This window comes from Seriola aureovittata, chromosome 10 (genome assembly GCF_021018895.1).
Source record: "Seriola aureovittata isolate HTS-2021-v1 ecotype China chromosome 10, ASM2101889v1, whole genome shotgun sequence".
Lineage (NCBI taxonomy): Eukaryota > Metazoa > Chordata > Actinopteri > Carangiformes > Carangidae > Seriola > Seriola aureovittata.
In genome coordinates, this window is record NC_079373.1 from 7,570,197 (window position 1) to 7,592,088 (window position 21,892).

At 43.1% G+C, this 21,892-nt stretch overlaps 1 protein-coding gene across 1 annotated transcript in view; it reads right to left on the bottom strand.

Moving 5' to 3' along the window:
• si:dkey-82f1.1 (DENN domain-containing protein 2A) overlaps window positions 1-18,889 on the bottom strand; it is a 35,651-nt gene extending 16,762 nt beyond the window's left edge. The window contains exons 1-2 of the mRNA XM_056387757.1: window positions 18,465-18,889; window positions 1,821-1,907 (exon numbers count right to left, since the gene is read on the bottom strand). Coding sequence (XP_056243732.1) covers window positions 1,821-1,906 — 86 coding nt within the window. The 5' untranslated portion in view covers window position 1,907; window positions 18,465-18,889. The remainder of the gene's footprint in view (window positions 1-1,820; window positions 1,908-18,464) is intronic.
• Between the last annotated feature and the right edge of the window lie 3,003 nt (window positions 18,890-21,892).

Here is a 21,892-nt window from a genome sequence, read left to right on the forward strand (position 1 = left end):
CTTTTCAACTCCCAAACCCGCAAAAACTCTGTTTTGGCCTGAGCCTATTCTTCAAATGATTGTGTTTCCAACAAACAGAGGAAATGTGGCCTTGCTGGGTGACTTCTGATGACATGACGCTGGATGTGAAAACCAACGGTCATGCAATCTTGAGGAAATCTCAGGGGGAAATTACTAATTCAAATTTTTTCCTCGGAGACCTTTAAAGAAAAGGAAAAAAAAAAAATTCATGTCGTAACTATGACCAATGAGGAAACCAAATAATTATCTTCCAAATTACTCTTGGTTTTATTAGTTATTTTATTAGTTTAGCCCCTCTCCCCCCCTCTCTCTCCCCCCCTCTCTCTCCCCCATTTCATTCTTCCTCTGTGTCTCTTGGTGAAAACAGCATTTTTTATTAAGCATGAAGCAACAGAGGGGAAAAACTAGGTCAAATAGAAAAGCCAAGCAAAGGAGAACAGGAATAGGCAAGGGGGGGTCAAGTGAAGGAGTAACAGAAAAAGTGAAGCAGATAGAGGAGGAAATCAATACCCCCTCCCACTCCCACTGTGATTGTGATGGAGAGAGACAGAGGGTGATTAAGGAGCAGATACTTATGAAATACACACTACGGAAGCCTGTCTATCATCCGTGGCCATGGATGGGTGGAGGATGGAGATGAGGGTCATGGAGGGCGGAGGGAGGGAAGAGGGTACAAGGGCACAAAAGCATCTCTGACCAGCTGAGCTAACACAGGACCAGCGGATAAGGGGAAGGGTTTGAAATGGGCAAGAAGAAAGAACACAGAGACAAAACTAACTTCTTTCAATGATATTCCAACTTTTGACAATTACTCAAGAGAATCGTATTGAACTTCTGAGCAATGGTAACATGATAAACCCTAAAAACAACAGACGGTTAAATCTTCCACCAGACAATCCCTCATCGGCACAAAACAAAATCCCTTCATTATAATCTAAATAGCACTAATGAATATTACAAAGATGACAGAAGGGACCACAGAGAGTGGTCACAGAAGCATTAGACGGTGGCAGCAGGGGGCCAGTAACAGTATCCAGATGCCAGATGGCCAACTCTGCCCTGCTCTGCTCTCTCGCCCCGCTATTGTTATGCTGCTGACCCTAATGGAAAGGGGCGTCTACCACTTGCTTAAGGGCAATACAGAATTTTTTTGACGATTATTGGAAAAGTGCAGCTCAGGCCCAAGCAACACGTAAAGTCAAGAAAAGGAAAAGTGAACTACTGCAGGCTCACAGATTTTATCACATCGTGTATCTGTTAGTTTTAGAGGTATTTCCATTTTCATTTCTGACAAGATGCGTTTTTTTTGTCAGCTTATCAGCTTGTCCAAAATGACACTCAATACTACAGTACTCATGAGCCTCATTGACTGTTACTATGCAGAGGACAGAAACCAGAACCACAAAATCATCAATCATCCAGGCATTTGGAAGCAAGACATTGCATCATAAATGCTGCATTTATCCACAATCTGAAAATCTGTCAGTTCTAACCGTTATTTAACATGTTCTACAAAAAGCTCCACCTTCCAGCATGTGGGAGCCAGTGTTGAACATTTGAATTGGATGTTTCTTACTACAATAATCAATAATGTTGGCATTGCTTTCCACCGCTGGAGACAGCTCTTGGTGAGTAAAGTAATGAAGTTTGATGCTGAACTCACATGTGTCCTCTAGACTGGTAAGTAAACAGCTGTTCATGCTAACATTAGCTACAACAGCTCCTTTAAATGGTTGCTACGAATACCTTGCTGGGGAGGACAGTAGGATTGATAGGATTAATAAATTGGCTTCACCTACCCGTTGACTGATTGGTAGATACAGTTGTCAGTGTTTGTACAGAGCAGCAGGGCCCTCCCACCAGTCATGGTGCTAGCAGCTGGCATCCTGCATAGTCACACAAAGAAAGAGACAGTGAGTTAGGAATATAATTGTATAATGCAAGGGCAAAACAGGCTTATATTTGAGCTTAGAGGACAGGAAGCTGCTAAGGAAAGCATTTCTAAGTGTTACAGACCAGACAGTTGAATATATTCCAGCTTGTATGTTTTTTACTAAATATATGGAGACGATACACAAAAATAGGCGGACATATAGACTGACAAATGACGGACGGGTCAAAAGAAGAGCTGCTTCCCCAGAACTCCCATGGGGAAACTTCAGACTCCAGTGTGTGAATGTACACTACTGAACAGCTCAAACCTCTTTGTGGCTTGCAGAACTAGTTTCTGAACCAAACAGCAGAGAAGCAGACCTCACGGGTTGCATGGCACCCCCCCAAAAATGCCAGTCCCCTTTTAACTAGTAATTGGAGGATACAGCTGAAATCAAAGCTTGAACAATGGCAAGCCAGCAGGCATAAACACACATTAGGCTCCAGCACCCATGTGGCACTATGGAAAATACTGGAAACTCAACATTGTAATATAATTAAGCTCCATTAGGGCAAACATCAGTGGCAGCTGGAAGCCAGAGAAGGGCAATGAATTAAAGTCTTTGAGGTTATCACTCACCATCTTGTCTTTTTGCACTTGTCCTAACAGATTTCTGGAGTGATTTCAAGACAAGTACTGCTCACACATTTTGCTTTCACACTTGGGAGCCTCTCTGCAAACTCTCCTTTCATTCCAGAAACTAACTTCCTTAATGTGTTGTATGCTTTCCAGAGCAACACATTTCCCCCTCCGTTCTTTATTTCGGACAAGTTGTGCCAAAGAGAGTGTGAGGGGAGAGGACATGCTTGGCCGGTTTGAAATTATTACTTGGTCCATTTGTCAGAGAATAATGAAACCAGATCCACTTGGAGCGTAGCAAGGCCATCCGTATGTAACATCAAATTAGAGCCGGTGGTGTGCGCTGCTCATGACTTGGTCTATAAACGCTGGTGGGGGGGCTGGCACGGAGCAGAAGGGCCTGGCCTCTGCTTGGCACAGATGTGGTTAACATAAGAGAGGAGGCTAGGTCAGGGCCTGTTGGCAGATTTTCACACATTTGCTCTTAAGTAAATTCACAGAGACACTAATACACGCTTTGCCACCCGGCTGTAAAACCTCATATGAAAACACACCTACATAGACCTGCACGTCCAGCCAAACAGTGTGTACTCCACACCAACATATGGATGTGTGTGTATGAGTGACTTCTACCAGATGTGCTAGGATACTTTAGGGTATTCGTAGGCCGTTAAATATTTCCTGAGTACTGCACGCCCCAAACCCCCCCCCTCTATCCCTCTGCCTATAAACCAGTATTAGCTAACACTGACACTTTTCTCCCCTGACCCCCGACTATGTAGGGAATGTGAGCCCAATTCTGCTGAATTCCACAAATTGTTGTCCCAACTGGCAGTGAGGCAAGACAGAGAAAAAGCCCCAATTTCATTAGATTATGTAAAAAAAAAAGAAAAAATTGCAGCCAAATAGCTGAACTCTTCCCTGAGCTAACAACATAATTGGCCCTCCGGGTCCAGTGTTTTGGAGTGAATCTGGGCTTGTACGCCTTTCTCCTCCAGAATAAAAGAACAAAACGACACTACAGAAAAGTTGAGGTCTCATCTGACAAGAACTAAAAGCACAATATGTCATCTTTTAGCTTCTAGTTTTGCTCACAGCTCAACTTACAGCCCTCTGTTGCTTTGTCTTTACCCCCACCCTCCCCTCAATCAGTCCAAGGCCTAGCCCCCCAGAGAGAGGAGAAAAAGGAGGAGGAAGGTTTGCGTCAGCCATCCACTAGCTTGTAGCCTCAAATTATTTTCAGCTGTGAGCCAAGCAGAGGTCACATGTTTGAGGGGAAACATCAACCGATTTTTTTCCTTCCTCTCGCTCTTGATTTTTTTCTCTCCTCGCTAAAAACCAAAACAGAAATGAAGAACAGAAGGGGGGTGGGGGGGGTGAGCAAGCGGGACTGTAAAGAATGTATAGAGCCTCCTAGGTTTACAGTTTGATTTTTTTCTGGGTTGGGAAGGGTGTTGCATATCACAGGGGGGAGAGGAAAGATGGGAGATATGAACAGAGGGAGCAAATGGAAGAGGAGAGGGGGGTTGGGGATACAGGGGTTGTCAAAACTAAAGAGGAAAGTGGATATTGCAAAGAATAATATAAGTGTACTGTTGCGCTGTGAAAACAGTGCAGGCTTTTAGGCTGTCCCACTTCATTGTTTAGAGCCCAGGGCCATAGCACAAAGTGCTGCTCAGCGGAGATTCTAGTAATACCTTAAAAGGTCATTTGGTATTTTCACACTTTTCTGATTTATTGAGTTTGAACATGTCTCAAACTTGACTCATGCAACACAGTGCTTCGCAGCACTCGCCTGAACCGGACAAGCAATGGTGTCTTCACATCTCGTAAAAGCAGTAAATCCGACAGCGTTGCCAGTTTAACAGTGTTCGGTTACTGAAGCAACTCTTTTCAGGAGCAGCGAAAGGCTTTTGTCTCCTACAGCTATTGGCAACTATTGTTAACCCTAACCCCCAGAGAAAGATGGCCACCATAACAATGCAGAGGCTGAGGGAAGCCATCTGCTGAAGCCAATAAAAACATCATGAGAAACGGCGACCCAAAAGACCTCTACATGCTCCGCCCCCCTTCAGCCTCTGCCCTGCGAGGTGTGACAGGCCGCGCACGCTGCGGCAAAGGAAGCCGCGCTGTTGATCAGCAGCTGTGTGGATGAGTGCTGGGTGGAGAAGACGGCAGCAGAAAGTGCGCACGGATATGACTCATGATAATTCTGTTTGATATACAAAGAGATATTTATACATTTAAAAAAAAAAAAAAAACACAAGACAGGTTTAAAAAATTTTAACCTTCTATTTTCAGACTCACCCGTCGTAAGTTTGAGTTTATTCAGATAAAAAACATTACACAAATATATTTCATAAAGGATAGCCTCCTGTCTTGGCCTAAGATGAAAAAGGATTGATGCCTTGAAGCCTTCACTAGATAGAGATAGCAGCAGTCTGGGTCAGAGGCAGGGCATCAGAGCAGAGCATCAGTTACATAACAAGGGAGATGCAGGAGATTTCTATCAGCAGACGGACACTGGGTATCTGGCAATGGACAGATTCTTGTAAACATGCCCTTACATATACCACTGACCATGGGATGTTCTTGTTTGTGTTGGTTGTGCAGCTTTAATGGCTGAGGCATGGTGTTGTGTTGCTATGATAAATAGGATCTGAGTTATCGAGTAGCACTGATTATTCTAAAAATGTAAACTAAAGATGAAAGTGGAGAGAACAAATCCCTGGGGATCTGTATATGTGAGTAAATATTATTACTACTTCACTACCCACCAGAAAACAAAGATGATAAATGTTTTTTTTTATCAAAGTGGTTATCCTCTGTCCAGTGGCAACTATAGAACATCTTAGCCCTGCTTTTTCTGACCCTTTGGCCCATGCTGTTGTTTGTCAGACCTAGCGTCAGGATAAGATTTAGTTCGTACGACATTAGGTCTGAACACCTGACAATGAACATCTCTGGAGAACATGCATAGTGTTGCACATGTTTATACCCAACAAGAGTGGCAGAAAAAAGATGTGTAAATAACAAATAAAGAGAGGCACAGAGAGAAGTTCAAACCACACACCTGGCCAGTCACTGTGGGGAGTGAATATGAAGATTGAATTTTCAGTTTTGGAAAGTTACAGAAATCATCAGACACAGCCCCCTCTCCCACTTCCTACATTGGGCTGAAAGGTGGGAGTAAGTTTCTAAATCTGTTTGGCCATCTGACAAGTACTTCTGATGAAACATAACAGCAGCTTTGGGTTTAGTGGCTTTGTCAACAGTACTTCACTGAATTCATTCATTCCATTCAGAGGTATTCTGTCATAGTAAAGTGATGAACTGAAGTGTTGGCACTGGAAAATTTGACCCGTTAAATGAGGAGTCAAGATATTCTCAACGTATTAAAATCCATCCTTAAAGGACCATGAATGTTTTTGCTACTTTTCAGATGGCCAGATGGACACTGTCAGACATCACGCCTAGGGATACTCTCTTCCCATTGGCTCACAGGATCGGGGTCCTCAGACATCAGGTCTGCAGTTGGACCTTCCTCCATGGGACACATCCCCACATTGACTCCAAACACATCTGGCACCCTGCGTAACTCAAATACTATTTGACCTTGGTCTAGTCATAGAGTTGTAAATGAATCCCGGATTCACAAAGACTTGGCACACTCGTGTACAGTATGTTAGCCAGCACGCCGATTACTCCGCTACACACACACACACCACACACACACATACAGGCTGTTTTGGAGATGACTCTTTTCCTCACTGCTTTCTTCTCATACTGACCTCACACAGTGTTGGAAGACAAAGGTACGTCCAAGAATCAGCCTAGACTCATTCAATGCCAATGTGATGACACACACTTGCACACACACCAGATATTCTTCAGGCTGTGTCACTTAGGAGTCGGTTTATAACAGCTCTGTTATCATGACTTGTGTGAATTCCTACCGTCAGTGAGGAAGTGTAAAATGTTCATTGTGCAATGCGATGCGAGTGTAGACAACATGAACTCCGACAGTGAGATTGTCAGTTGGCCTTTGTGTTGGTTGAGCTCCAAACATTATCTTGAAGTGTAAATGTGTGGTGATAATCAGACAAAGTTTTGCAGTTGGGGTTGAATTAGCTTTATCACACTGTATGCAGGTGGTGCTGTCAGTGTTTCGTAGCTCGCTTTATCAGGCCTCTGGGTTGTTGTCACGAGCCGTTGGCTGGCTGCTGCTATAGTGCTCTGGAGGCCTGCCTGCCTGCCTCTCCCCAACAGCTGCTTCTCATAAAGATTTCATCCTCCCCTCTATCCATCCGTCCCTCTGTCCAGCAACAGCTAACATCATGACATCACCACCATCCCTCGCTTGTTCTTCCCCAGACTGCACTCTTTTACTCTCTGTCATTTCAAAAATACCTAAAAAGGGCAAAGTCGCTCACAGCCCACGCTGCATTTCACAGTTATCAGGACATGGGAGTCAAATACAGAAAGCAAACGAAAAGTGGCAGCTCCTATACCGCTTCTCATCGTTATGAGTGAGGTTTTACGTAAAACCGGGACAAGGAGAGAACATGATAGCTCAAAATGAGAATTATATGCTGCATAGCTAAGCTAACCCAAAGATTATTCGTTTTCTTCTTTTTCTTTCTGTGCCTTGGTTGCGTTGAGGACCCTATCCCCCCTACAAGATGTGGCTCCCTATAGCATGTGCCAAAGCCTTGCCTGTAATCAATTTAACGCACCACTGCACATTTAGTCAGCTCTTTCTGGAATGGCAAACTTGGCTGCTTTCTTCCTCCACGTCCTTCACTGTTTTATTTCTCCCTTTCATTCTCTCTCTTTCATTCCCATTTAGCTCTGGAGTTGCGGGGAGAAAAGTATGATGGAGGAGCGAGTGAAGGATAGGAAGCAAGGACGGAGGGGTACTGGTTTTTAATCCTTAGCCCCTCTTTCTCTTTCTTGCTGAACTGATCCATGTCTTGCGCTCTACAGATGTGGAGCAGAGATTATTCATGTACAGCCAATTTGTTTCCAGCACTGTAGGGTTGCCAGATCTGACATGAAGTGTTTGGTTTGAGCAATATGGGGATTTCACAATGACTGACATGCTGCCTTGACCTCGTAGGCTTTGGAAGGGCTTTGCTTGGTTCCCATTGAAGTAGGAAAGGAAAGGTTGATGGTAAAGGAAGGGATGTATGGAGGGCAGGAGGGAGGGAGAGGGTCGGGCAAATAAACAATGGAATTTTATCTGGACTCGGCAGTCTCCCTCACTCTTTTTCTCTCTCTGTTTCTGTTTCTGTGTCCTGTTCAGGGCCCCTGCTGCTTTCCCAAGCTGATTTCATAGCAAGGCCTTGGATATGAGCCAAACAGGCCAACTCTATGGCTACGTCCACACCAATACATTTTCATTTTAAAACAGTGTTTTAAAATGAAAAATATCTCCAGACGAGCGTTTTTAGCTCCATATCAGAAATAATCTCCGTCCATACTAACAAGCCTGAAAATGTATATCACATGACCATTCACGTACACTGGACGTGCGTGTGCCCATGTCGGCAGGAAGCAGATTGTCTACTCTCCAGTTGGTTGCTTAAGTTGCAGAAACTGCTACGGGTGAGAAACAGCAATGGCGAAAAGTAAGGCCTGGGATTTCTTTGCTTTGAGCGATGACGAGGTGGAACTGTTACTGAAGGTAACACATGAGTATAAGATGGTCAAGGATATATCATGACTGATGAGGCCCAATCAGGAAGTGAATGTGGGCGTCACCTTTTCCAAAAGTCTCAGTTTCTTCTGCCTATACAGACTAAAACGTAACTTAGAAGTTTTCAAACTAAAATGGGACCAGGAGCATTTCCAAAAGTCTCAGTTTATGCCCATCGAGACTAAAATGGGCTCAAAAACTGCGGAGTATGGACGCCAGGTGTAAACGTACAAAAAATGATGCGTTTTAAAGCTAAAATGTATTTGCATGAATGTAGCCTTTGACTACAGTATGTCTGCCTATATCTGTGTGTGTAACTGCCTATGCATGTGACTGACAGCCAGAGAGTGTGTTAAAAAACCTGGAAACATTTTGTCTGCATTTCATGTTTACCGCTCTCTCATCTTCATCTCCTAATCTCTCCGTTTTCTCATTCTGTTGCACACATTACTTTGCTCTCAGCTGGTTTTCCTTATCTTTCCGTTCTATATTTGAACACAGACCGTGGGGATCTGCATTGTATGATGTACAGTGGTAAAGATGCCTATCAGCTGGCCTTAAGGGGCACAAGACAAGCACACACACACACACACACACACACACACACACACACACCCTGTCCAAACCCCTACTGTGCTGCGTCCTCTTGCCCCTCCACTTCTCCCCCTGCTCCGTCTATTGTTAGGAGAGGATGGACGTGAGACAGCATTGAAACTGGGATAGCCACAGAACCAGACAGAAATACAGGAAGGGGGACACCACAAACAATTAATTTCTCCCTGCATATTTTTTTTGCTTATCAATCCACTCTAAATATAACACAAGTATCCATTGTTGTATTTCTTACACACAACATTTCTTGTTATTGTGGTTGTCGTTTATAACTGAGACTCTTGACGGCCTGGGTGTCTGCAGACTATCCCGCTGGGAAGCAGGAAGAATGAGCCAAAATATTACCTCAGACAATGTATAAACAAATCTTAATTATAATTGGGGCCACAGAGAAAGCCACTGTGGATGTAATTATGGTGCACAGCACAACCAACAGACACACCATTTAGTAGGCATCTTATGCATGAAAAGAATAGTTATCTTTCCCTTGTTTGTGCTTGTGCATGCAAACAGACAGGAAATGTGTTGTGACTTGCAGGAAGTGGGGGGTTAAGACTGACCTCCTGTGTCTCCTGAAATTAAGTCACCAAGCTTTTGCACAGCAAGTTTTCTTGCTTGCAAATTCCACGCTTACGGTAAGCTCTTGAGTTCATTGTTGATAAATGGGACAGCTCTGACTACCACAAGGTCAAAATGGCAGCAAACGGAAGGAAAACTCCAGACTAACTCAGCAAAATCCTCCTAAAAGTCCTTCTCTCTCGCTCCACCTGTCAGAGTTTACAAATGACCGTCCCGTTTAACAGTTTAACCACAGGCTTTTAATGGGGAGGGTCTCCTTTTCCCTTTGGAGTTTGTGGCTTCCATTCCACTTTCCACTGACTGCAAATGGTGCAGCTTCCAGGCTAATGATACACTAAAGTCTTCAGTGTGATAAACCCTTTCTAGAAATAGAAATGTGGGGCCTTTGACACTGTTGGCCTGATAAAAGGCAAAAATTAAGGGCATAATTCAAAAACATTTTAAGCTCAAGGAAGTTAAAAAAAAAAAAAGAAGCAGGACTGACCTGGTGGAAAACTGGATTTTAAATAAATTCTTCCATCTCTGCTTTTACCTATCACAGACAAATACAGAGAGGCCTTCGTTAGTTCAATGTAGAAAAGAGAAGCCTCTCCACTAGAGAAAAAGACAAGATCTTCCCAATAAGAAGAGAGAGAGAAGCGGAGGAGGAGGGTGAATCAGTCTTGGAGGCAGAGCAAACAAATCACTCTCTATCCCCCCATCTGGGAAACGGTGTCATGTTTCCTCTCCTTGCAGAGGTGGAGCATCTGTCCCTCTACTCCCTCCCACAGACATGTCAGCTCCTCCTCCCCACCGACAGAAAGCTCCCATCAGCAGAGCTCCTGACTCATCCCCGGTCTGCTCCCAATTACCCCGCTGGCTCCAAAGACCAGGGGTCCATGCCAACTCATCCCAGGAACCCGCTTTTAAACAGCTCTCACTTTGGCCTACATAACCAACACTGCCTCTGTCAAATCCAAAAATCCACATTTGGTACATCTGCAGCTGAAACACCACTCCATCTTCAGCCAAAACCCAATAGTCACACGGACTTCACACAGCGATTGGCCAGGTGTGTAGTGGTGAGAAAGTAAGCAGGCTTAAAACTTTAAGTTCTCTTTTTCCATTGGCCACATAACTACTCGAACGCTTTCAAGGAGAGACTCTGTGAACGATACTGATCTTTCTCATTAGTAAGACATAAGTCTTTTCATTTGCCTTCGAGTGTTGCTCTTCGGAACAAGAGCTAATGTCTTCAGACATGGTGACAGGTTTTGTTGAAACATAACAGAATTTTAAACTTGAATTAAAGCTTGACATTTGATAGATTGTTTTCATTTATTCCAGCATCTTTTGCTTAAGACACAAACATGTTTTTGCATGATTTTACATATTTTAAACGTTGCTACTTCTTGCCCAGCCATATTCAATTGTTTTCATAATGTTTTTATCCATGCTGGCTCTATTGATGCCAATGTCTGTCGCTCAGTTGGTCAAATGGTCACGTGCTCGGTTGTTCCACCCCTTTGGGCCAGACTGAAATATTTATACAACTATTGGATGGATTGCTGTGAAATTTTCTTGAGATGTCCAACTTTTCTTAAGGATATAATCTAATGACTTTGGTGATGCCCTGACTTTTCCTATAGTGCCACCATGAAGTTGACATTTGTGGTTTTGAATGAAATGTCTCAACAACGACTGGATAGATTGCTAGTCATGGGACATGGGGAAAGTGTGAAAGTTTCTGGTGTGCACCTGAAACTTAAAGACCCCCCCCCCAAAGTTTTTTTTCCCCCATGTCCCCTTAGGGGTTCCGTAGAATTGTGATCCTTTCATGTGGTACTTTACTGCTAATTGTTAGCATGCCAAACTAAGATGGTGGCCTTTAAACAATGTACCTGTTAAACATCTGCATTAGCATTGTTATTGTGGGCGTGTTAGCATGCGGACCTTATTTATTGCCTTTAGCTGAAAGCATCGCCGTGCCTAAGCTCAGCCTCACAGCTATAGCATGGCTACAGAATGTGAGCCTTGTTTTTCATGTGTATTGTGAGCCTTTTACTTATTTTCTGAGCCGCGCCAAAGATAAATATTCCTCTACTCCTGTTGGACAATAAAGTTATTATGAATCTGAAATGTCTGCTAACCCTTTAACATTTTCTGTGTTCAGCTCCCTTCCTTTCAGAGAAAAATTAGAGCACACCATGGGCTCATCCGGCAGTAAGAGACAAGACCTTGGTGTAGATGCACCTGCGGTTGGAGCACTGTGGTTGCAGCAAGCATAACTCATCACTGACTGAGTAAATAAGGCCACTGACAGGAAAGCTCTCCAAACAAAAGAAGCCATGGAGCTCTTCCTGGCAATGAGCCTTGCTGTTTGGCAGCCAGTGATGAATCTCAATGGATGAGGTCATTTATAAACAGCCACAGGTAATATTGCCAGGTGATAGACACACACGCCTTCTGTCGTCTGCAACCACAGCTGTAGTCACCCTTTCACCACGCCCTTTAAACGCAGGAGACAGACAAGGCATGGCCTCCACCTCAGCAAAGCTGTCTCTGCTGTTAACAACACAGAGAGGGACTGGATCGCACAGACACGTGAGGAAGCATCACTGAATACACCATGATTCACAGGGATAATACTGCTCCCTGCAGTGAGCAGTATTTACAGCTATCTGATATTACATTGTGCTGAAACACAACGTGGGATTTCTGAGCGTAATGGCAAAACCTCTCCTCTCTAAAACAGGCTCGGCCACAGTGAATGTGCAGCAGTGAGTGGACCTACAGTTCCTTTCAACAATAACCTGGCTTCTTTAGCACACTAACATTATTCTCTGGGCCCCAGATCAAATTTCTCCTCCAAGCCACAGTCTCTGAGCTGAACTCCAAAGCCAAAATCCTCTCCTCTCCTTCTCCTTCCTGTTTTTCCCCCCTTCACATTTTAAGGGTTCCACTTGAGAATTCCCACCAGAGCTCCCCCATCCCATCCCTGCTCCCCTGCTCCGCTGCACGCCTGCACAGAAACAGATTTTTATAATTCACCCGCCGATCCCCGCGGGAGCCGAACAAGGCGAGAGCTTGGGAAAGTGCTCTTCCGGAGTATAAACTCCACAGTCAGAGTCGGAGCTGACGTTTTTGACCTCCACACACCCCGTGACCGACAACTGTGAGCCTGGGCCAAGACCGCCAGTGGACCAAAAACCGAGTGAAATGGAGAGGGGTGTTTAGCACAGCTGAAGCAAGCCAAACTAAACTGATCTAAAGATGTGCGTTTCCATCATCATCTCCTCAGGAACCTCAGGACAAATTGTACTCAACACATAGCAAATATGCTTTCTTTAGGCAGTTAGCGAAAAGACTAAAGCAACTGCAACAAGTGTGAGGAACGATGAGTGAGCAGGCTGTGCATCATCTAATTAGTCTTGTTTGTTTTTCTGCATTCTTACAGTGTATGTCCATTTTATGTCTGTTTATAGTGACTTTAGTTGTGAATCACTTTGTGACATCTGATCTTGAAAAGTGCTTTAGCTCACTTTCTCACATTCACGAGGAGCAAAACATTTTAACCAACAACGCTTATTGTAAATTGAATCTATTGATTATTTTTTCATTCAAAAACCTGTAACACGTTATTCGAGCAAGATTTTAGTCTGATCAGTCGAAAAAATCCCAACATATTATATGATCATGACATGACATGAAAGACTCCCATATACAAAAGACTGATGTAATATTGACAGCAAGCTGAGCAGATACAACTATACAAACACGCAGCAGTATAATAAAGGATAAGGTCATTGTATCCATCATTACACTGGAGACAGACAAATAGAAAACTACTGCTTTCTCAGCTCTAGACCTTAACAAGACAGTGTTTAGATAGGATTTGGTAAGATCAAAGCTCCTCTGTGTCTGCAGTAGTCTGGAGTATATACTCATTAAGTTGTTACAGTTGGATGAACCTCCAGACAATGTTTTAATTGTCATTATAGAGTGGATCCCTAAATTGACAGGTAAACAGCATTCTTCTCATTCTCAGAGATGGCTCTAAGAGAAGAGAAGAGAAGAGAAGAGAAGAGAAGAGAAGAGAAGAGAAGAGAAGAGAAGAGAAGAGAAGAGAAGAGAAGAGAAGAGAAGAGAAGAGAAGAGAAGAGAAGAGAAGAGAAGAGAAGAGAATAGGAATGGTCTTTAAATGATTTAGAGGTCATTGGTCTTACAGTTTTTCCATCTCAAATATTACACAGACGAGCTGCACATAACCAAACTAACAAAGCATGCGGTAACCTTTTCCCATTTTGCTTGGAATGCTCATCATAACATGGCAACCCGAGCCTAAATCAACGAGCTGTACAGCCACATTAGAGTTACACTTTGAACCCACATGGACACATTCCTTTCCAGACGGCAGCCTTCCCCACATACAACTTCTTTTTTCCAAGCTGGGAATGTTAAGCAAATGGATAAATGCATGTTCACGTGCATGTATACAGCCTGTCAGTGGATGTTCAAGTGTGTGTGGGCATGCGTCTGTACGCATGTGACTGAGCATGCTCTTGTCTATATTTTCATATCTGTGTTTGAGTTGTACTTGTGTGTGTTCGGGAGTGTGAGTGTGTGTGTGTGTGTGTGCTTGTACGTGTGCGTGTGTGTCTGTGTAGTTGGATAGATGGATGCCACCGCCACACACTGTGGGCACAAGCTGCAAAGCCGCACCAACCTGGCAACACTAGTGGATGGTCTTGGATCAGCATCGGACAATCCTCCAAGCCCACATCTAATACCGTGCCATCAAACTGTAACTGACTTTGTATTCGCCCCTCTCTCCAGTCTGGACCCTGCTAGACATTCACATTTTGTACTGTAGTCTGTGTAGACAACGCAGCAGGCAGGGATTCAGCCTGCCATGTCCTGTTAAATGTCCCAATTAGAGTCGCAGCAACCATTTTTCCCCCAAGCCATGGTCTGATTTCTTTTTAATACAACTCAGACACTTAGCAGAGGGAAACTGCCAGACAGAGCGACAGCTTGCAAGCGATAGGCTGCTTGAGAAAGAGTGTGTGTACGTATGTGTGTGCCGGGGTTAAGGGTGCATCTAATGAAAAAAACATGGCCAGCTGCCAAATGGATAAATGCCTCCAGTATCCATGCATGTATGTATTTGTGTTGGTTTGACTCTTGCAAGGACAGGGTTATGGGTGTCTGACATGGTATGCATTATCCATGCATCTGTGTATATGTGTATATGTATATGTGTGTGTGTGAGGAGGGGGGTTAGGGGTGTTTTTGATCCTAACTAAACCCATGGCCATCTACCAACATCACAGACAATACCCCCTCCCCTCACCATATCTTTGAAACAAGAGGAATTCTTTCACCATCACCACAGGACACATTTTTTCTGAGCGTGTCACCGTGGTAACAACAGCAGCTCGGGGACGGCAGGAGATTGGCCCAGTGGGGTCTTTAAGTTGCAGGCCGCCCTGCAGAGTGCCTGTCAAAAGCCAGTTCCTGTAAGAGGAGGGGTGGACGGGCTGTAACCTCCTAAAGCCCTGCTGTCACTTCTCTAAGCAGAGAAGAATGGAGAAGACAGATGTCACTGGTGGCATCTGCTAACACACAAATACACACACAAGCACACATATTCAATACGAGACCATGCAAGACTGCACAGACGGTTTGTTATCAAATGACAACAGTAACATGATGCTCACTCAAGGATGTGCATATAAACACATACACCTATTAAAATGCGCTAAACCAGACATCTTATGGTTAACTTTCTTATATATTCAGCCAATAGCATCAACGTGCTAAACAGCTAAACATTGTTTTCCTGGATGAATTTGCAGTGACTCATACCAATCATCAAAACTGATTTCTTCGCCTCAGCATGCTTCCAAGAAAAAAATAACAAGCTGATTCAGTTGTGAGAGACGACAGACTTGTCACGACACAAAACATCTGGTGTTTGAGTGTTTCTTTTTTTCCCCCCCCTTAAAAAGCAACTTGATGCATACTGATGAAACATTCTCTTAACCTCCACTGAGTAGATTTGAGACCTCGTGTGTTGCATGTGTTGACATGCGGGGGTGTCTTTATGGTAGAAATCATGAGTCACTGAGAGTGAGAAGATGAATGGGCATCGAGTGATAATGCCATGAATATGAGTGTGTCGATATTTTGGCGTGAAGGACAAAAAAGAAAGAAAATGAATCAGGGAAACAGAGGGAAATGTTGAATTAGAGAAAAATACCCTGAGAGTGAATGAGTGCGTGCGTGCGTGTGTTTGAGAGTAAAATGAATCACTGACAGAGGAAGACTGAGGCATTCTGAGCGTGAATATCCTGAGTGGTGAATGTAAGGTCACAAATTCTGACTTCTCCACCACAGTGCACATTGTCTTGAACAGCATTCATGCAGACACTTAGCCTCTGCCCCTGACTCAGAATGTAAACAACTCACCCAATCTGACAGACCTCTATGTGTGTGATAGTACCACTAGAAACACACACACACAAACACATGCAATGGCTCCACACCAGCCCCCTTTTCAAGACTGCAACCCACTTATTACAACTTTACTGACCAGCAGACAGTCAGTCCATGCCTCTTTATCTCCAACTCCATAAACCTCTCCGCAGCGCCGGCTGGAGAGTCAGCCAGTCCCAATTCAATAAACTCTCAAACTTACCGAGTTGAGTAAATACAATGCAAGGACAGACAGAAACAGGAGACAGAGAGGAGGAATGTTGATTTGTGCTCAATAAAACTTCAAAGCTGAAAATAAAACTGTCAATATGAAAATAAAAACGTAATTGGCAAAACAGTTGCTCCAAAAATCAAAGAAAAAAAACTTCAGCTGCTATTTCAGTCAAGCAGATTAAATCAAATGTTTCAATGGATCTTGTTCTTGAAGTTAACAATCACCCCACAACAGGCTGAACTGAAAGGCCTGAGGAAACCGCTGAGATGGATTACGCAGGCTGATTGATAACCATCTCTGAAGAGTCGGGGCTTAGAAGACAGGGAGGCCATTCCTGTTGCACTATGGTATGACACCAGCAACAGAGCGACACTCATCCATCTCACATGAAAAGAAATGGTTGTTCTTGTGTCAAATTCAAAGATGCTTTGTGGAGTTTTTGACCACTACTGACACTGTAGAGCGATATTTTGATGAAAAGGCCTGTTTTATTGTTTGCATCATGAGTTTTACCAACATGTGCACAGAGTATATGCACACCACAGGCACAGGCGTGACATAATACATATTTCATCTGATGTCAGTAATGCAGCAGACATTCCTATCTCAGCTAGAAAACATTTTATTAGTTGCTAGTCAGGCCTGTATATTAACTTACTAAATACATTGGTAAATGTAGCTGGCTTTTACCTTAAAAACCAGACATGTCTATCAAAGGAAAGGGTCAAGAATAGAACAGTAAAAGTTGGCCTTATTTGCTGCAGTCCCACACATTTTCAGTTGGTGGCACTAAGGTAACAATATACCAACTGAGAGGAGACAAAGTTGATCTTGCAAGTTTCACAATATTTCTAAACATTAAAAAAACATTTGCAGAAGTTTATGAAGGAGCAAATGTTTTCAAGATGTGTCTTAGGCCTTAAGGGCACATTCTGTTGAGAAAGATAAACAAAGTTGTGTTTGTTCACAATGAAACTCCACAAGGTGAATTTAACAGGCTTTTCTGTGTAACTAAATGATTTGAATCATTGCCATATTTATTTCTCCTGGAACATATCAACTTCTTACAGTAACTTACATTGAACAGTGATTTACCACATATCTATATCCTGGTGGTGTCTCTGTTAATTAGTGGCCTGGTGGCTTTTTACAGCTGTTTCCTTTAATCACTTGACAATCAGATAGTGGGGGTCCTGTGATGTCATTTCCATTCATTCATCTGTTGATAAAGACTGATCCTGTTGTTATGTTGTGTTGTTTTCTCTGTCTGTTCAGGCATTGTGGCTGTTGCTGCTTATGCTAATTGCCTAATTTGTCTATTTATTCCAAACAGACTGCCATAAGTTCAATCATTACACACTCAATTACAGACGTTAGTTTGATCATTCATGAAACTATTTGGACTTGTATGAAACTTGTACAAGATTTCAGGTACTATGTAATACAGTTGAAACCCAAATGCAAAGTGTCTGGTCATGAATCTGCAAACAAGAAGTTATTCCTAATCACTTGGAAAGCTGACTTTTTGGAGCCACCTGAAGCTGAACTCCTCTCCCTGGGGAGGTTTCCACCCCGGCCTGCCTCCTCATAACAATACAGGCGCTGGGACTCTGCATGAAGAGGTGCCTTTGTTCACAGCGAAGAATGCTCATCTCACTTATCCTGTCCTCTTTTCTCTCTCACCCCTCAACGCTCTGGTTCTGAATGTGATGGTTTTAGTGTGCAGTAGACTGCTGTCCAGATGGTTACTAAACTTTTTATCTGCACCTTGTTTTCCTTTGATAAGCAGATGAAAATTGACAACCCCTGAGTGTGCATGTGTGTGCATTTGTGCTCACGTGTGCTCAAATACTTCAGTGAGGCACAGATGAGTCTCTTGTGGGCAGCAGTAATGGACTTAACGCAGACAGTTTCAAACTGGCTACTTGAGCAACAGTCAGGCATACTTTACCTGGAGCCACAGCAGTACACAATGAAATACGGCTCAAATAAACACAGACAAAACCACATCATAACATTTACCATCCAGACTGCTTTAAATGAGCATAGATGTACATTCTGTACACTGACACACATTCAAGCAGAGAATATGTGAGCAGGCCAAGTGGAGGCACAAGCATAAAGACGGATCCTAAAGCAATATAAATGATTTTCAGCCTGAGTTAATTCATTGCTATTAATGTCAGTCAACATGTATCCAACATACTGTATACAAACAAATAAGGTTTTCTTACTACAACTTTACTAAATTTGTTTTTGAGAAAATAAGAAAAAAAAAAAACACAAAACACACACTTACACACTGTCACACACAGACACACACATGGACAATCTTTAACTCCTCACATTACCTTTCTGAGCTTGGTGAGCCCTGATGAAGTGCTCTTGGAGTAGTTTCTCATTTTGCGTAACCTGACCCCACAGAAGACAGCATCCACATGCATGGTTCCTTTCCTCCAGAGAAGTTTGCCTCTTTCTCCCTTCTCTCTCTCTCTCCTCTTTTGGTTTTTACACCCTTACTCCTGCCTCCGACTTCTCTCACTTCGCATAGTCCCTGCCTGTACACACAGAGAAAGACACAGCACAGCTCCGAGCGCACAAAAAGTTTGAAAAAGGCACAAAGTCAGGGAAATCCCTCCTCCCGTCCAGCCTACTTCAGGGTAAAATGTTTACAGCTCTTTCTCCACTCTCAGCTCTCAAACACACACACACACACTCACACGCACTCACTCACTCACTCGGGCTCTATCTCTGAATGACGATGGCTCCTTCTCCTTCTCTCCCTCTCCCCCTCTCAAACTTTTCCCACCCCTCCTTCCCTCATGCTACCCCCCTCCCCTTCTCCCTTCCTCCCTCCCTCCTTCTCCCTTCTCTCTCCTCCCTCTCCATTTTCCATCATCACCCCCCTCCACATCCCCTCCCACCCACCTAAACCCCCCACTGCTGAACTAATCTGCAGCTGGCTGGGCGATTGGAGCCCTAGTTGCTGGGGAAACTAAGTGTCCTGCTCAAAAAAAAAAAGGAAAAAAAAAAAAAAGGAATGGAGCAGGAAGGGGCAACACCGAGCAAGACTGAATACATAAATAACAGCCTCCTCTGGGAGCATATTAAAGAAGCCCAAGGGCCACTCTTCCTATCTCAGTGAGGGGACAACATGTTCATCTATTTTATCTTTTCTAGATTTTGTTTACTGGTTCACATGTCCCATTCACATGTGCCAGCAACACCAACAACTACAACAAATAGGTGAATGTTGTGTGCGGTGAGTGTTCACAGACAGTAAATGCTTTGACAGTGTTTGGGTTGATTACCTTTGACCTCCTCTCAATGACAAAATACAAAGTGGGGAGTCCAGCTCACAATCAGACCCTGGGCTGCAGAGTAACACAACGGCCCTGTGGAAAGAGCGGAAAAAAGAAAGTGAGAGAGCAGGAAACAAGGCTGGACATGCATACTGATGGCCAGTGTGATTAATAATTAACCTGTTCACCCCCACAGACTCTCATTGGGAAGTCCATTATTACAAACACATGCTGTGCAGACAAACTGTGTTCAAAGCCTCAAGTTTTTATACTATATCATACACAGATATGGGTATCAAGTGATGCACAGGACATGTCAACTCTGGGCCGTATACTGCACATTGATGTATTTACATGCAAAATACTTAAGGTTTTTCGGGCTTTACAAAGGTTGTTATAGTGCAGTCTATTTAAATATACAGTAATTCATTGTAGAGGTGTTCATGATATTGTGTCCACCCCATGTTGATGCTATCCAGCAGTGTAGAAGATGTTTTGATCTTACTTTGAAGTTCTTGGAGTAAATGAGTACATTCACAGTATTAACAATGGAGTTAATACACTTATAGTACGCAGACAAAACATACACCAACATGCACAAGCATAAATACTGTACATGATCAGGGATCCATGTTGCATTGTGATTTATTTTGAATTTTCAGAAGTGCAAATCATATAAAGGGGCCTGAGTTGCATTCCTACAGTAATTTCACTGAACAGCCTTCATAAAGTGTCTAATAGCATCACCTCAGCAGAGCAACTATCCAGCTGACCTCTGAGCCCAAACCCTGACCTCGCCTTTGAAATGCAAGAGAGATCTAAAAAGCCAGGCTTGTCCATCAATAGCTGTGAGGGGACCAGGGTGAGAGGTGGGGGATAGTAACATCTGTTTGGCGTTTATCCCACCTTATTGTGTTGCTGAGTCCTCTATCAGGACTACAGCTGGGATCCTGAGAGCGTACTGAGCCCACTGTCCAGGGGACACACACCGTGACTGGGAACATGGCTAGGACAAGTTCTCAGTCCTTGATGGTGCATGGTCGGCTGTTCGCAAGACCTCTGGTTTAAGCAGGGGAATTGACAATGAAATCAAACCCAGGGTGTGTTTTGTTCCCTGCCTCCTCCTTTCCTTCCATGACCCAGAGGCAGATTTTGCCAACCATACCAATGCTGCAGAAAAAAATCATAAAGGAGTTTCTAAGTATTTTTTAGGAATTCTGCTCAGGAAAACAGAGTATCCTATCATGAAGTACTTTTTAATGCCACTTCCATTAATGCCCAAACCACATAACTTTGCTGTGGCCAACAATGTTCATATCAACAACTGGTCAACAGCTGGCAAGAAAATGTTGTTGCATTCATTTTTCTCAATTTATATTGAAGGTTCTGCAATTTTACAACCTACATATGTCCATAGATTGTTAAACTAGTAGTTTAACTACATTTTGCAGCAGCTTGCTTATAGTTCAGCTTTATTTATATGTGCATAGCAGTTCAAGGATTCATGGATACACCTCCCTAATCAAAGAATCACCATGGCCATACTTATGCAGTTATTGTATTAAAAGAGGGGTATTTTAGTTTTTTGGTTTATGTTATGACCTGTGGAGTAGTAGGCACTTTTTGCAATAAACGGGCATGTGACTTTTTTGTACTATATTTTGTTGTAATTTTGTATCATATGCAGATTGTAAATTTGATCTTGTAGTTTTTACAAAGTAGTTTGAACTACATTTTCTAAGTTGTTTCAGTTGACCAAACTGGATTTCTCCCTAATGTATCTTTGCATATTACAACTTCTTCAGTTGTAAAGTAATTGGCAGCTTGCAGCTCTTTGCTTTTAAAGCAGCTTTCCCAACAATTTCCCAAAAATTAATAGTATAAAAGTCATACAAAATTTGAAATAGCACAGTATGCCAGAAAAACTGTGTCATATAGTAAGTCATACTGAATGTCATGGTATATGAAGTCAAAAGCAATAGCCTACCATAGTACAGTGTGTCATATAACTGTCATAGTATATCAAGTCATGAAAATATCATGGTATAGTAAGGGACAAAAAAGTCACAGCATGACGGCCCCTCCAACTGGGCACTAGGTGTCCCTGTTTCTCATTCCCTCATTCTGCAGCCTCACTCTCTCCTTAGTGGAGCTTCCCTCTCTCTGGCAGACCAGATGACAGCTGACAGGTGACAGTCATGTACATATGAGAAGCTGCCTAGGCCAAATCTGAAAACTTCACTTACACATACATATATACTGGTGCTAAGCACTTGCTTAGAGATATTATATAAATTCTTAGGTCAAGTGCATAAAATTATAACAATCAATATCCAGCATATACAGCACCAGATATTATTTCTAAAGCTATTCCAAACATTGGGTTTTATGTGGGTTGTTTTTTGTTTTTTATATTTGTTAAAACTGAGCATTTCCTACCTATATGACTACCTTCTTCTGTTCCATTTGCTGTATCG